We start from the raw sequence: 16,297 nt of genomic DNA on the forward strand, positions 1-16,297 counted from the left end.
AGCTGACATAAATAGGATGCATTTCAATACTGACAAGTGCAGGGTGCTGCATTTAGGCAGTAGAAACCAGCAGCACACTTAATAGAACGGGAAACTCCCTTCTTGAGAGCATGGAAGCAGAAAGGGATCTTGGAGTTGTTATTGACTCCATGATGAACATGGGCCGACAATGCGAGGTCACGGTCGGCAGGGCTAACTGCACCTTGTCGTGCATCCACAGATGCATCTCAAGCAGGTCCAGGGAGGTGATCCTCCCCCTCTATGCGGCACTGGTCAGGCCACAGCGGGAGTACTGCGTCCAGTTCTGGGCGCCCCATTTCAGGAGGGATGTGGACAACATTGAAAAGGTCCAGAGGAGGCCACCCGCATGATCCGGGGACAATAGGGCAGACCCTACATTGAAAGACTGTGGGACCTGAACCTGTTCAGCCTTCACAAGAGAAGGCTGGGGGGGGACCTGGTGACTGTCTGTAAACTCACCAGGGGGGACTAGAAGGGTTTGGGGGAGACGCTGTTTCCCCGAGCGCCCCCTGGCATGACAAGGAACAATGGACACAAATTATTAGAGAGGAGGTTTAGATTGGACATCCGCAAGAACTACTTCACAGTCAGGGCGGCTAGGAGCTGGAACCAACTTCCAAGGGAAGCGGTGCTGGCTCCTACCCTGGGGGCTTTAAGAAGAGGCTTGATGACTAACTGGCTGGAGTCATTTGAGTCCAGTCTTTTCTCCTGCCCAGGCGGGGGGTCGGGCTTGAAGATCTACAAGGTCCCTTCGACCCGACTTCTATGAGTCTATGACTCCCTGGAGCCAGCGAGGCAACAGCCTCACCCGGCATCACCCAGGAATGGGCCCTGGCTGTGCAGCAGGTCCTTAGGGAGGTGGCCACCTTCTCCGATGACCGGGCTGCATATAAAAGACTAAGAAACTTTTCTGGGAACCTCCCAGGCCCCACCAGAGAGGAGGGATTTGAATCCTGGGCTGCCCATGTATGAGACCCTCATGACATGGCAAATACGAGGCAAAGAAAAATGTCATTGTCTTCTGGATGTGCCGCGAGAACCGGCATTTGGGGTAATCGGGAGAGCCGAGCTCCAGAACGCCAGCATTACCACTCCCCGGTACCTCCAGACACTGCGAGATATGTTTGGACGATCCACCCAGGGCAGAGGGGCCTATTACGAACTGCTCAGCACCTTCCAGCGCAAGGGCGAGGCTGTTTCCTCATACCTTCTTCGACTGGAACAGGCGCTACAGCTACACCAGGTGGTAGCCCAAGGGGCCCTCGGTGTGACTGAAGCTGACCATACAAGGCTCTGGCAAGTACAAATAGGGGCCTGCTATAGTCTACCCCTCATTAGGGATCTCAGTTTACCTGAATGTAAAAATAACCCTCCCAGTTTTGGCCAGCTTGTAGAAGAAGTACAGGAGAAGGAAGAAATCCTCCACTTGAGAGAAGTTATGTGGGCTCCAAAGGCTGTTTCACCTTGAAGGGGACCCATTAGCCAGGTCTTGGCGGTAACTCCCCAAGAGGAGGCCCCTCCAAGGACTAAGAGCCCCTGTCCCCGATACTAGCAGCTGCTGTCAGCAGGGCCCCTCCTGGGGTGCAAACCCGACCGAGCCTCCATGCTCTGGTCAGGCCCAGGGTGAGGAACCGCGCTCGAAACTCAGCATTCTGCTGTAGGTGCAGGGACTACGGGCACGTGGCCCGAGGATGTGCACAGCCGGACAACCCAGACCTGGTTTTCTAATGGTTGAAGACCCAGTGGGAGGCAGGAAACGGGGAAGGGGCAGAGCAAGGGACAGAGCAAGGGAGTCAGCTCCGCTCCGGGCCCCGTCAGGCTCCCAAACCCCAACCCTGAACTCCCTGCCAGAGGGATTAGTGGGGCTTAGGGCTGAGGTCCCAGTTAAGGTGAATGGGTGTGAATGTCGCACTATTCTGGATAGCAGATCCCAAGTCACCGTTTTGTTTTGAGTCTTTTTATAGGGAAATTTCAGGCATTTGCCATTGTGCCCGCTCACGGGTCTGGGGCTCTGTGGACTAAGGCAGGACCCCTACCCCTATAGTGGTTATGTTTCCTTATGAATAAAGTTTCCTGCATCTGTGGCCGGGATAGAGAAAGAGGTATCCGTTGTTGCACTGGTATGCTCTGATCTGGGATGGATGAAGGGAGCCTCTCTTATCTGCTGGGACTAACTCCAGCATATTCCAGGTGTCAGCCTAGTACTGTAGGCAGCAGGTGGGCCCAAGCTATCAGAAGCAGCTTAAAATGCATACCCTGTGCTCTGATGCCTATGCCAGGTGGGAGCAGAGGGGTATGGGAACTAGGTCCCAGGTCCTGGGGACTTTAGACTTCTCTGGGGTTACCCCTCAGAGGATCCCTGGGAAAGGTCAGTGGGCCCTGCCCACAGTTTGTAAGTGGGAGCAGCAACCCCAGCAAGCAGGGTTCGTAGTGGTAGAGACCTACCCTGGGAAAGAGGGACCAGGGACTTTGAAGGCTGCAGAAGGGGTGTTTGAAACCCCAGGTCTGAACAAGAGTCCAGTTAAAGTTATTGTGGTCAACCCCACCATGGAGATGTTGTGGTGCACCTGGGGCAAAAAATGGCTACTGTAAGGGCAGATGAAGTGGTAGGCCGGATGCCACAAGGTGACTCCCCACTTGTCGACTCCAAAAGATTTTTCTTTGGGGACTCCCCTGTGCCTGAGGAAGGGAAGGCCTGGCTCCAAGAGAAACTCCAGAGCAGATCCACTGTTTTTTCCCTGCATGAGTGGGATGTGGGAGAGGCTAAGGGTGTCGAGCATCAGAGCCGCCTTAGCGACCCACGTCCTTTCTGCGAGAGGTCTCGTCGCATCCCACTAGCTGAGATGGGGAAGGTCAGGCGCCACTTGCAAGAGTTACTGGATCACAAGATTACCACGGAAGTGAAGAGCCCTTATCCCTCCCCCATAGTCACTGTACAGAACAAGAATGGGAGTCTGAGAATGTGCATTGACTACCGAGCCTTAAATGCACACACTGTGATGGACCAGTACACGGTCCCACGAGTACAGGAAGCCCTGGATGGTCTGGTGGGCAGCAAGTGGTTTTCTGTACTTGACCTGCGTAGTGGGTATTATCAGATTCCTCTGCAGGAAGCTGATAAGGAGAAATCGGCTTTCATTTGACAACGCAGCCCAGAGGGTCCGGAAACAGACCAAGCCCCGGTGCTGCACAAGGCTGTCCAGGCCTCCAACCCCTAGCACAAGGCGAAGCGCCCACTACACACAGCGGTGCCTGTGGCCCTAAGCCAAGATGGCGACAGCAGTCAGGCGGCAGAAAAACCCGGCAGGGACAGAGCGTGACCTGGAGAACAAGAGGCAACCCTCCGGGACTGCGGAGTAGTAGTAAGTTACCCTGGAGAAAGGGTCCCCACAGGGGAGCCCAACTGGGTGTGGTATATCTGTGTGTATATCTGTGTGTGTGCGCGCATGTACACACACACACACACACACACACACACACACACACACACACACACACACACACACACACACACACACACACACACACACACACACACACACACACACACACACACACACACACACACACACACACACACACAGTTTATTATTTTGTAAACTTGTACAAAGATTATATATATGTCCTTACCCTTTAATGGTTTTGTTGTGATGATAAATCTGTACATAGTTAAGTAACTGATTGACTGGATCTCACTCTATAGGGGACAGAGGCGGCCACTGGGCTGTTGTGTCCCTCCACAACACGCTGCCTAGCCAACAATTCCCTCAATTGGAGAGGGAAGTACAGACTCGTGTACAGCTAGGCTACATGTAAATAAGGACAAATAAAAGAAGCCAGGAATTTCTCTCTGTAATTTTCTAAGATCGTCTCTCTCTCTCTGAACGTATATGAATGTCCATGTGATATGGTGGATGTGGCTAGTGGAATGAAAACTAACAAACATATCAGGAGAACGGTATTAATCCCCGGCTCACATCGGTCTCGGTGCAAGCCAGTGTTTGGAGAGATGCCAGAGCATATAATGCCTTTAACCCAGCCGACACTGTACTCTGAAGGAAATCAATGATATTTTACCAATCGACCCCTTCTCTCTGTCGTCTACTTCAAGGTATTCCTACTTGCAGCCTTGGATAGTGACCAGTTAATTAATTCACCTGTCCTGTGAGTACGTGCTACACGCAAAGTCCTAGAGTAGGGATGTCAAAGATATGTCCCATAGATTTCATAGACGTTAGGGCTGGAAGGGACCTCGGAAGATCATCGAGTCCAGCCCCCCACCCAAAGGGCAGGAAGTCAGCTGGGGCCATAGGATCCCAGAGCTGGGGCCATAGGATCCCCAATGGACATGCTTGTACCCACCTGCCAAGGCTCCTAGAGAAGTTGGGGTGAGTGGGTGTGACACCTGCCATTGAAATCTGTGGTAGAGCCCCACAGAGGGTAAGTGCCTGCATTTGCCCCAGACAGCTGTGTTTCCCAGGTCCGTATCCAGCCCACAAGGAGCCCCACGGTCCATGTGTGTCCCAGGGGGGCAGAAGACTCTGCCAGCTCTGTTCTAGAGGGGTTACCTGAAAGCCATCTGCTCAAATTGGCTGGAGACTGGGGCCACAGGCACTGCCTTGTCTCTAGCTGAGCCCATGGCTATGACCCAGAACTTGCTTCTCTTCTGACAGTGCTTGGGCATCCTCTGTGTTACCCACCACACAAATCATCCATAGAGTCAGGCAGCAAAGACACCGATTTCTCCTTTTCTTTCTTCTCTCTTTCTGTGTAGGATCGGGCGTTATTTGAAAGCAAAAAGGAATCACACAGGAAAAAACAGTGGGCTTGGAAAGGGGCATCTGTTCCCCCTGTTCTAAATCTCTGTTCTAAAATCGCCCCAGAAAGACGCCCACCCAAGGCAGATAAAAGTTAGGGTAAAATACATACTACTCATCATTATAAAACGCCTAAAATCTCAGTCACTCAAAAGGTCTGTAGGGAAGATGGGTAGGTAGGTCAATTATGTAAATAGGAAACACCATGGATGTCCATTTGGAAATTTCAACCAAAGGGTGGAGAAATAACCTCATTAAGGCTTGCTACATTATGTTCTGCTCCCCAAGCCTTGTTAAGGCTTATTACATAGCGCATTATACCTAGTTAATGATCAATAGCCCACACTTCCTTAAAAGCATTAAAACACTTGGCCCCACTATCCCTGCCTCCTTAAAGCTTGTTACAGTCTGTGACCACCCCCCATCGTTAAACAACACTTGTGTTTGCTCAACCACAGCTCCTTAAAAGAACACCAGTATTTTGTCCCACCATCCACACCTCATTAAAGCCTATTACATTTTGTGCCAACATTCAGTCCATACCTCATTCAAAGCTGCTTAACTGTCCACATTTCATTAATAACTTGTAATACTCCAGCCTGCCACTCAGACCTTGTAAAAGCTTTTACATCCCACACCATTATCCACTCCTTGTTAAAAACTGTTTACATTGTACTTAGCAGTCCTGAGAAGCCAGGTCTAAGGCAATCAATTCATAACAGAGCCTAATTAGCAAGATTCAATGCCCTATGGACCATGGGACTCAGGAAACGGGGAGAAAATTTTCAGCCAACATAGTCCCTTCCACCCACAAAGCTCCACTGATCTTCTCTCCCATCACTGATCCCAGACCGTGGCCCCCTGTCCCCACTCCTGAGACTAGAGCCAGGACTAGGAGTGATGGGGGTACCCACGGCTGACACGTAGTGCTTGATGTTGGGGTAGTCACAGGCAAGGTCTGAGGCAGGTCCACGGCTCTGCGGGGCTGGCTGGAACTTGACACTGGAGTATTGGACGTTGTCAGGGTTGGTCTAGGGGGGAAAAGCCACTGGGCGTTAGGCTGGGGACTAGCACCATGGGCTGGGCTGGCAGGGCTGCAGCATGAGGAGCTGGGAGCCAGGACACTTGGGATCCCTCCCCAGCTCTGCCCTCAAGAGTGCCAGCTCTGGGAGGGGAGTGGGCGAAGGAAAGACCCTGACTACTGCTGCCAGACCTTCCCCCCCTGCCTCGCCAAGCTCAAGCAGCAGAAGCCAGCGCTACCATGAGGTGGGGGGTGGGTTGGGGCCAGTGCCTTGCAATCCTAGATCTTGGATTAAACGTCTTTGTTGCCCTAGCAGCTCTGATATACCCTGCATGGAGCTGCGGTCCCCTCTGCCCCCACCCCAGCCCCAGCTGGGACTGACTCGTTCCAGCTGTGTTAGCGTCCAGCACATCTGCTTGGGGAGGCAGAGAGGTCAGCTTGTGTCTCCCCCACCTTCCAGCCCGTCCCTGGCGCTGAGCTCACCCTAGTTCAGCCTGAAAGCTAAAAGGGCCCAATTGTGCTCCACCGGGGTGACGTCGGGGCAGAGCTGGGGAGAGAACCCAGGTGTTTGGGCTCCCCGTCCTAACCCCCAAGTCCTCGCTCCCCTCCCAGAGCTGGACACAACCCACGGATCTGGGCTCCCGGCCCCTGCTCTTACCCACCCCCTCCACACCCCACTTCCCCTCCCAGAGCAGGGGTGGAGCCCAGGCCCCTGGGATGTACCAGCGAGCTGCTCACCTTGGGGGCTGTCTTCATGGGCTGGCTGTAGATGGTGCGTCGCTGTACTCTGCAGCTCTGCTGGGTAGGGGGGAAATGAGAGAGGGACACGTTACTGGGGAAGGTGCAGGGGTGGAGAAGAGCCTTCACCACCCAGCCCTTAGGGTATGGGGCATTGCAGTTCTGGCCCCCATGGGAAAGAAAGGCAGTGGGCTTGGGGGGTTGGGGGGGGTATCACAGCATGGTCTGAGGTCTAAGGACCAATGGGTGGGGGCATGGGGGAGTGTGGTTCTGATCTAGGGGAATCATAAGGGAGAAGAAGTGAGCTTGGCAGTGTTTTTTCACTGTCAGCAATGAGTGGTAGACACACACATAGGACCCAGGTATCTTAGACACACATGCATAAACACACACACAAACACACACATACACACACAGGCATCCAAGACACACCACCCCGTTGAACCATGTCACACACACAAACCCCAGGTGTTTGACACACCGCCCCTGCTACGCTGCCTAGCACTACAAATGAAAGGGACTTGGGGGTCATCACAGAATCATAGAAGTCAGGTCGAAGGGACCTTGTAGATCTTCAAGTCTGACCCCCCACCTGGGCAGGAGAAAAAACTGGGCTCAAATGATCCCAGCCAGGTAGGCATCAAGCCTCTTCTTAAAGACCCCCAGGGTAGGAGCCAGCACCACTGCTCTTGGAAGTTGGTTCCAAATCCTAGCCGCCCTGACCGTGAAGTAGTTCTTATGGATGTCTAATCTAAACCTCCTCTCCAACAACTTGTGGTCGTTATTCCTTGTTATGCCGGGGGGACTAGGGGAAACAAGGTCTCCCCCAAACCCCTCTGGTCCCCCCTAGTCAGTTGACAGACGGTCACCAGGTCTCCCCCCAGCCTTCTCTTGTGAAGGCTGAACAGGTTCAGGTCCCGCAGTCTCTCATCGTAGGGCCTGCCCTGCTACCCCTGATCATACGAGTGGCCTCCTCTGGACCCTCTCCATGTTGTCCACATCCCTCCTGAAGTGCAGTGCCCAGAACTGGATGCAGTACTCCAGCTGCAGCCTGACCAGTGCTGCATAGAGGGGGAGGATCACCTCCCTGGACCTGCTTGAGATGCATCTGTGGATGCAGGACAAGGTGCGGTTAGCCCTGCCAACCGTGACGTCGCATTGCTGGCCCATGTTCATCTTGGAGTCAATAATGACTCCAAGATCCCTTTCTGCCTCTGTGCTCTCAAGAAGGGAGTTTCCCATCTTCTAAGTGTGCTGCTGGTTACTACTGCCCAGGTGCAGCACCCTGCACTTGTCAGTGTTGAAACACATCCTGTTTTTGCTAGCCCACCCCTGTAACCTATCCAGGTCTTGCTGCAGTCTTTCCCTCCCTACTAGCGTGCTCACCTCACCCCAAATTTTGGTATAATCAGCAAATTTAAACAGGTTGCTTTTCACCCCATCGTCCAAATCGCTGATGAAGAAATTGAACAGTGCAGGCCCCAGGACCGAGCCCTGGGGGACTCCACTGCCCACTTCTCCCCAGGTCAAATATGACCCATCCACCACCACCCTCTGAGTGCGACCCTTCAGCCAATCTGCAATCCATCGACTGTGTAGGCATCAATGCCACAGTCGCTCAATTTTTTAATGAGGATGGGGTGGGAGACGGTGTCAAAGGCCTTGCTGAAGTCCAGAAAGACTACATCCACGGCGACACCTGCATCCATTTTGTGACCTGATCATAAAAGGCAATCAGGTTGGTCTGACAGGACCTGCCCCTAATGAAACCGTGCTGGTTGCCCTTGAGCATCATCTCTGAGGCTGGCCCATCGCAGATGTGCTCCATGGGGATCTTCTCAAAGAGTTTCCCTAGGATTGAGGTAAGACTGATGGGCCTATAATTGCCTGGGTCCTCCCTCCTCCCTTTTTTGAAGATGGGGACCACGTTAGCTATCTTCCAATCATCCGGCACCTGGCCCGAGCACCACGAGTGCTCGTAAAGCCGTGCTAAGGGCCCTGCAATAACCCCTGCTAGCTCCCTCAACACCCTGGGGTGGAGAGCATCTGGACCCACTGATCTGAACACGTCCAGCCCCTCCAGAAGCTCTCTAATCCAGTCCTCCCCAGCCTGAGGTCTGGAGGCATTCCCCTCGAGTCCGTCTTGCATCACAGCGGGGAAGTCCCAGTCCCTGCATGAGAAAACAGACATGAAGAATTGGTTAGAGGTCTGCTTTCTCCTCTGGCGCAACCACCAGATTGCCCAGGGGATCTTGCAGGGGCCCCACATTTCCTGGCACTTTCTTCATCCTCCCTATATATTTGAAAAAGGACTTTTTATTATCTTTGATTTTGGACGCTAGTCCTAGCTCTATGTCCGCCTTAGCTTTCCTGACAGCCCCCCTACAGACCTGAGCAGAGGAGGTATACTCCTCTTTGGTGATTGCACCCCCCTTCCACTGGGTGTATGCCGCCTTTCTGGCAATCAGGCATTTCCGTACACCCTTGGTGAGCCAGGGGGGCTTATGGGCACTGCTGCCCCCCTTGCTTTTTGTTGGGATGGTCACCCCTTGGGCCCTGAGTATCAGCTCCTTAAGAAACAACCACTCATCTTGCACAGTGAGTTCCCCTGCCCTTGAGAAGCCTCTCATGATTGACCACAAGATGAACATGAGCCTGCAATGCGATGCTGCAACCAGTAAAGTGAGCAAAACGCTGACTTGCATCCATAGATGCTTCTCAAGCACACGCACACACACACAAAGAGAACCCAGGCATCCAAAATACGCCCCCTGTGAACCATGTCATACACACTCCACCCCTGCCCAGACATCCAAGACACACCCCACAAAACCCAGGCGTCCGATACAGCCCCACCGCCCCGAACCCAGGCATCTGTAGTACGTATATGCACACCCCACCTCCCCCAAGGCCCAGGTGCCTGACACATGTACACATATACAAACCAGGCACCTGGGGCTCACATACACACATAAACCCCAGGTGTCTGGGACACCTCCCCCACCCCCCCAAAACACAATTCCCCTGAGCAGAGAGCATTAGCACACTACCTCCCCATCTGCGCTGAGGAAGATCCGGGGGACTATCCGTGCCCAGCTCCTCCCTGCCCAGCTCAGGGGCATCCTGGGGACCCGGATCACCCGTCTCATGCTGCGCTATGTTCTTGTATGTCAGCTCTGACATCGGGGCGTCCACCTGGGCCTGCGGCGGGGGAGAAGGGGAGGGTGAGACACCAGCCCAGGAAACCAGGAGTCTGAGCATCCAGCCCTGTGCCTCTACCCTGCCCGCTTCTGGACACTGCAGAGCTCAGGAGAGACCCCAGGCATCCCACGCTCTGTGCCCCCGCATCCCAGATCAGGGGGAACCCCAGGTGTCTGGGCTCTCTGTCCCCCAACTCTCACACACTTTACCCCCTGCTCCCCTCCAACATCAGGGGAAGACCCCAGGTGTCCAGACCCCCAACCACTCCTGCTCCAACCCGTAGACACCCTTCCCCACTCGGAGCTGGGACAGAGCTGCAGCGTTCCCCCTTCACTCACCGGCCTCCAGCGTCCTCCTACGCTGGCCTTGCTTCGCTTTCTCCCCCATTTCTTCCTGCACATAAACACCAGACAACAAGCATCTGGGTAGGAACAAAAGCCCCTGACACATGAACTCGGTGGTATCACCCCAGATCCCACCCCTGGATTCAAAACATTTGCTTGTTTTCATTAGTAGCATTCATTTCCTTCCCGTTATACAGGAAAGAAACTTGCAGTCATTGCCAAGCAAAACACTACAGCAATTTGGCACGGAAAACCATAAAGTGAACCTTTCGGGGGCTTTTTCACCCTATTATGTCCTCGTCCAAAACGGTTGCATGTTCTGATGTTCCCAAATCTGCCTTTTTTGGCCGGAAAAAAGCACCCCCAACAGTGTTCCTCTCTAAACCAGCCCTTTCTAGGCTTTTTCAGCCTATTTCTTCCCTCCATAACATGGCCAAAGGCTTCTAGGATCCCCAAATCTGCTTGTTGCCCCCAAAAGCCGCTAAAAATGCCGCTTTTTACCTATAACCTCAGCCCATTTCTAGCTGTAAACAGGTGGGGGGTCTCTGCACCAAGTGCGTGCTGCACAAACCCTTGCGCTTAAGCCAAGGAACCTCCTTACATCAGTGAAGTGCTGGAATAAGACCCAACAGTCACATAAAAACTGGGCCAGGGCAGAAAACGGGGCCAAAACATTCCCATGGCCCCGCGGCAGCCGAAGGCCCGTGGCGAGGGCGTGGCCCGGCGGGACTACATCTCCCATGATGCACCGCGGGGGCGCGGCGCCGGTGCATTGTGGGACACGTAGTCCGGCCGGCACCGCGCACCGCTGCCTCCGCTTCTCCGTCTCCCGCCTTCAGTCGGCGCGGACCCCAAACCTGACGCTTTTCCAGCTGGCAGCAGGTGACTTGGGGAAGGGGCAGAGTCTCTCTCACTGAACACTGAAAACCGTAACCCTTGCCGAGCCTTCAAATAGCCGTCCCGCTCCTGCCGCCGCCATGTGGAGCGCTGCAGCGCCTCTCGGCCTCCTTCCAGCCCCTCGTCACGCCTCTTTCAACCCCTTAAAATCTCCCTGGAACCCACCTGAGGCCTTCAGGCCCGTTTAAACCTGGAACGCCCCTTCCCGGACCCCTTTCAAGCTTCAAAAACACATTTGACCCCCTTTAAACCCCGTTTCCAGCCCTGTCCCTGGGGCTGGAGACAGCAGGGCCCGGGCAGGAGGAGGGGGCTAGAGTGCCCCGGTCAGCGTCAGAGCTGGGGCAGGTCTTGGTCGGAGCGGGGGCAAGCCTGCGGTGGCCGTGAAAAGCCGCGGGGCAGTCGTGCACAGACATCAGGTCAAATCCCAGCAGCGCTCACTGCGTTCGGGGTTCAGTGCTGAGGTCTGAGGGGCCATGAGGCCGCCAGGGTGGTGGCAGTGTGGGACCTCAAGCTGGGCTCAGGGGCTCCCACCACTCGCACTCAACCGTGATGGATTTGTTGGCAGAGGAGACCACAAACCCCCAGCCAGGGCTAGAGACCCAGCTAGGGCTATTCAAAATGTCACCACTAGTTTTGTGTTGACACTGTTTCGACCTGTCTTGAGGTCAAAACAGTAAAATCAAAATGAAACAGATATGGTCGAAACAGCCTCGAAACAAAATGAGGCAAATCGAAACGTCTTGCCATTTGGATGCTGTTTCAACATTTCACCCATAGGTTATAAAGGGGAAGTTGAGACAGCCTATAACTTTGTTGTTTCTGGCCAGATTTGGATAAAACTTGCAGAAGTGGTAGTCCCTGCTGATGAAACCTAGCAGGCTTTGTAGCAAGGAGATAGGTGCAGGGAGTTCAGAGAAATTGACACATGACATGAGTTTTGCTTTCAAGATTTTGGGGTGCAGTGTCCATAACTCCCTGCACCTATCTCCTTGAAACTTGACAGACTTTTTTGCCGCAGCAGGAGCTACCGTCTCGGCAGTCTGGACCCTGCTGTGGCTTAACACATACACGTAACATGAGTTTTGCTCTCATGATTTTGGGGTGCAGTTTCTCCGAACCCCCTAAACCTATCTTCTGGAAGCTCGGCAAGCAGCATGCCCTCAGAAGGGGCTACCATTTCTGCAACTTTCATCCAAATCTGGCCAGAAATGACAAAGTTATAGCCTGTTTTGAGCTTCCCCGTTTTATCCCATGGGTGAAACAGCAAAACTTCTCATCAGAATGAAATGGAACAGCTGTTTCGACTCAAAACAAAAGTTGAAGTGAAAGACTGTTCTGTCAAACATTGAAACGCTGCCTCTTCTCACAGCCCTACCAGGCACAGCGGGTGTAGATACCTCCATCAGCAACACTGACACTGGAGATGTGCAAATCCTGCTTGGCGTCCTCCAGCCACGTGTCCCCATGGGACCAGAGGTAACCTGGTCACAGGCGCCCGGGTGGGACGCTCACAGCTCAGGGTGAAGGAGTCATGATCCCACCCCTCCTGGTGCCTCACCTCCCAGGACAAAATCTTCTTGTGTGGCTTCCTGGCAGGGGAAGCAGTGTGACCACGTAGGCGAGCTCCCCAGGGTAATTGTCTCTGATATGTCCTCCATAGGAGGTCTATATTGAGCAGATTCTTTTTGGTATTGGGTGGGAACCGGAGCGTGCTCCATCCACTCCATGCATTGACCTGGTATTGCAGTGCTTCCAGGACCGGTGCAAAAAAACAGAAAAAAAAAAAAAAAGGCTTCCCTGGGGGAGGGAGACCAAGACCGGGGTCAGGGCTGGGTGCTGGAGCTGGGGTCAGAGCGAAGGAGCTGATTCCTTGACTCTGAGCTGCACTGCGCTAACCCCCCAACACCACTGCCTTCCCAGGAAACTCTGGTGTACGAGCTCCCAGGCCCCTGTGCACTCACCCCACAGCCCCAACTCCCCCCTGGAGCTGGGAGAGAACCCAGGCATCCGAGTGCCCTGGCTGAGACACACCTGAGCAGAGCTCACCTGGCTGCGGGTCCGGGTTCTCTTCAAGGCTGCACTTGTCTGTGTATCCATGCACCAGGCAGCTCTGCACCACATCACGGCCCAGCCGGGATGGAGACACCGGTAGCCAGGCCTGGCACTGCCCGTGCCCATCCTGGCAGTACCAGGCCAGGGATCCCAAGCAGCCACACTGCGCGGAACAGGAGAGGTTTTTCCTGTGTCTCCCTCCTGTCTCCAGGGTGGGCCTCCATGGGTGAGCTTGGAGGACAGATGCCTGTGAGTCCTGGTGGTGAGGAGGGACTGACGGTCTCCAGAGCGCTCCCAGCTGCCCCAGACCATCACAACACCCCATCCCATTGGCAGAACTGAATTCTGGGGTGGCCAAAAAGGGCAGAGTGGGGCTGGAGGAACAGCTCTGGGACCATCTTCTCCTCACCGGTGCAGTCAGCGAGGGAAATGCGACCTGCTTACCTGTCCAGCAGAGCTACATGGGTCCGGGGCTAGGCTGTCATTCACTGCCTTTCTGAATTTGGACCCCATAGGTGCAGTGATCCTCCAGGCACAGCCCTGTGATCCACAGGGAGCAGTTAGTTGCCCAGGTGTTCGCTGAAGGTCCGGGTCTGGTTTTTGAAGGTCACGTCAATCTGAGCCTGGTCTGGGTGATACATGACGCTGGGTTCATTCTGCTTCTACCACATGACTCCAATCTTCCCCCCCAGAGATGCTGTAGCTGCAGTTGAGGGTCAAGCAGGAGCCCTCTTGCCCCAGCACAGGGTCTTGCAGCAGGGTCACATCCTGGTCCCCAAGGCCAGCCCCTGGCGGGGAACAGAGCAGCCGGGGGTCATGGCCTGAAGCCAGCCTGGCTGGGGGGCGACAAGGGGCCACCTCCCCCAGAAGCCCAGATTCCCTGGTCACCTCCAGTCAGAGCCTAATTCTCATGGGAATTAGATCTAGGGGACAACCCAGGTATCTAGGTCCAGGTCCAGGGGAGAACCCAGGCTTCCAGGCTCCCAGACCCCCCTGCTCCAAGTCCCCCAGACCACAGAGCCGGAGGAAACCCAGCACCCAGCTCACTGCCCAGCAGGCCGAGGATGGTCAGCAGGACTATGGCCATGAGCTTCCAGTGGCAGGAGGCCATCAGGGCAGGGACAGGTGCAGCAGGCAGGGACCCAGCTGAGGGCAGCATCTGGCAGGGGCCAGGGGCCTGGCCTGAGCCTGGCCCCCGCTCCCTCATGACCAGTTCAGCACCCCCTAGTTTCCCCTCAGACCAAAGAGACTACAATATGTCTAATGCCCCCTAGTGGCCCCCAGTGGCCACTGTGGCCCCAGCTGGACTGATACCGACATTGACCACCGCACAGTGCCCCGTGGAGCCCCCCGCACCTTGCCCCCCACAGCCACGGGCCCCCTGGAGTCCCAAGGGGACACTGAAGATCTATGCAGGGGCCAGGGAGCAGCGCCATCCCCAGTGCCCACCTCCTTGGCTGCCAGCCACAGCCCTGTCACCACTTCCACCTCTTTCCCTTGTGACAGCAAGATATTATCATTGGGCTAATGCAGGGACCCACATCAGCAGCCCCATCCCCCCACTAACATCAGAGCCTTTGTTCGGGCGGTGGCACCAGGGGCATGAGGAGGACCCAGGTGTCTGGGCTGCAAACCCGCCCCCCGCCCTCCGACCCTACTCCCCTCTGGAGATCCGGGGTGTCTGGGCTCCCTGCACCCCCACTCTGAACCCTCAGACCCCCTTCCCTCCACGGCAGGGAGAGCCAAGTGTCCAGGGTCCCGGGGGCCAGCTCTGTCTGGTGGAGGTGTCTCCAGCATCCGGGTGGCCCCAATCCTGGCTGTGGCTTCTACCTGGCCTGGTACTCAGGCCCCTGGCCCAGTACTCAGGTGCTGGACTCTGCCCAGCCGTGCCTGGGTTCTGCCTGCGTGGGTGTGCTGCTACCACCCCCTGCTGGATGGCAGTGGCTCTGCTCCACGCATCTCAGGGACACACGGGTTCTGTGCGTGAAGGACGGATGGGCAGACACTGCTCCCTGGTGAGACAACCCGGGCACACGCGTGTGGAGATGGGTGGGATGTGAGCAAGCCTGGACACTGCTGCACAACTACCACCCCCCCACACATACACGTGTCCCACTCTTTCTCTGCCCCCTTCACACCCCTCCCCAGCAGGTCTCTCTCATTCTCTTTCCTTCTGTTTGTCATCCACTCCTTCCTTCCCCCTGCCCGGTTCCCTCTGTCCCCCACCCCTCTACTCTTCATTCCTCCTCTCTTCCCTCTGTCACACTCCCCCTTTCTCTCCCTCCCCTTACACTCCTCCTTTCCATCCCTCCTCTTTCACACTCACCCTTTTCCACCACCTTGATCATGTTCTCTCTCAGACCGAGGCCTGGAGCAGGGGGCTACGTGTCTGGACACCTGGGTTGTCTGGGAACCCAGGTGTCCTCACTCCCCTCCCAGAGAACCCAGGCAACCAATCCTCCTGGTGCCCCTCACTCCCAACCCACAGCCCCAGGGACCCCAAGAAAAGTCTATACCTCCCAAATGCCTCTCCTACACCCCCAGGATGACATGAGGGGCTACATCAGCAGGGCCACGTCCACGGTGGGGCAGTAGGAGAGCACAGAATCATGGGAAATGGGGGTCAGAGGGGAGCTCAGGTCACATCTAGCCCAACCCCCTGCTCCAAACAGGACCAGCCCCAATTACATCATCCCAGCCAGGGCTTTATCTAGCTGGGTCTTCAAAACATCCACCTCTCTGGGGAGCCTGTCCCAGTGCTTCACCACCCTTCTTGCTAGAGTTTCTCTTAATATTTAACCTCAACTTTCCCTGCTGCAGCCTGAGCCCATTGCTCCTTGCTCTTTTATCTGCCATCACTGAGAACAGCCCAGCTCCATCCTCTTTGCAACCCCACTTTGGGTAATTAATTGCTGTTATTCAATCCCCCCTCAGTCTTCTCTTCTGCAGGCTAAACGAGCCCATTTCTCTCAGCCTCTCCTCATCCATCCTGTGCTCCAGCCCCTGAACCCTCTTCCTTGCCCTCCACTGGACTCTCTTCAACCCTTTCTGCAGTGGGGGGCCACAGCTGGACACAGGCCTCCAGATGTGGTCTCTCCAGTGCTGAATAGAGGGGAAGGATCACTGCCCTCAACCTGCTGGCAACGCTCCTACCAGTGCTTCTGCGTGTGATGAAAATTGCCGTTTTGCAATTTCACTGCAGTTTA

The 16,297-nt window shown here is 55.1% G+C and overlaps 1 protein-coding gene across 17 annotated transcripts; it reads right to left on the minus strand.

Annotated features, from left to right (window-relative positions):
* Positions 1 to 1,165: 1,165 nt before the first annotated feature.
* Positions 1,166 to 11,184, minus strand: LOC149861736 (uncharacterized). Of its 17 annotated transcripts, none has more exons than XM_090053082.1 (6): positions 11,000 to 11,177; positions 10,137 to 10,191; positions 9,648 to 9,798; positions 8,654 to 8,768; positions 6,598 to 6,657; positions 1,166 to 5,869 (listed from the first exon to the last, which is right to left on the minus strand). In XM_090053082.1, exons 3-6 carry the CDS (start codon positions 9,653 to 9,655, stop codon positions 5,624 to 5,626), a joined length of 429 nt encoding a protein of 142 aa, XP_089909208.1. In that variant the 5' UTR covers positions 9,656 to 9,798; positions 10,137 to 10,191; positions 11,000 to 11,177; the 3' UTR covers positions 1,166 to 5,623. The 17 variants fall into 17 exon arrangements, 16 of the variants coding, with proteins under 16 accessions (XP_089909208.1, XP_089909210.1, XP_089909211.1 ...); XM_090053084.1 differs by having other exon boundaries at positions 10,137 to 10,219; XM_090053085.1 differs by having other exon boundaries at positions 10,744 to 11,177.
* Between the last annotated feature and the right edge of the window lie 5,113 nt (positions 11,185 to 16,297).

Source organism: Crocodylus siamensis, chromosome 6 (genome assembly GCF_052110815.1).
Source record: "Crocodylus siamensis isolate JL-2025a chromosome 6, ASM5211081v1, whole genome shotgun sequence".
Classification (NCBI taxonomy): domain Eukaryota; kingdom Metazoa; phylum Chordata; order Crocodylia; family Crocodylidae; genus Crocodylus; species Crocodylus siamensis.

Bases quoted from the DNA above. Each gene is read 5' to 3' on its own strand.
- LOC149861736 (XM_090053082.1), bottom strand. The intron at 6,658-8,653 runs GTGGGTCCAGAT...CCCCCTACCCAG, and splicing joins GGCTGGACGTGTTCAGATCA to CAGAGCTGCAGAGTACAGCG. The intron at 5,870-6,597 runs GTGAGCAGCTCG...TTTCCCCCCTAG, and splicing joins CCATGAAGACAGCCCCCAAG to ACCAACCCTGACAACGTCCA.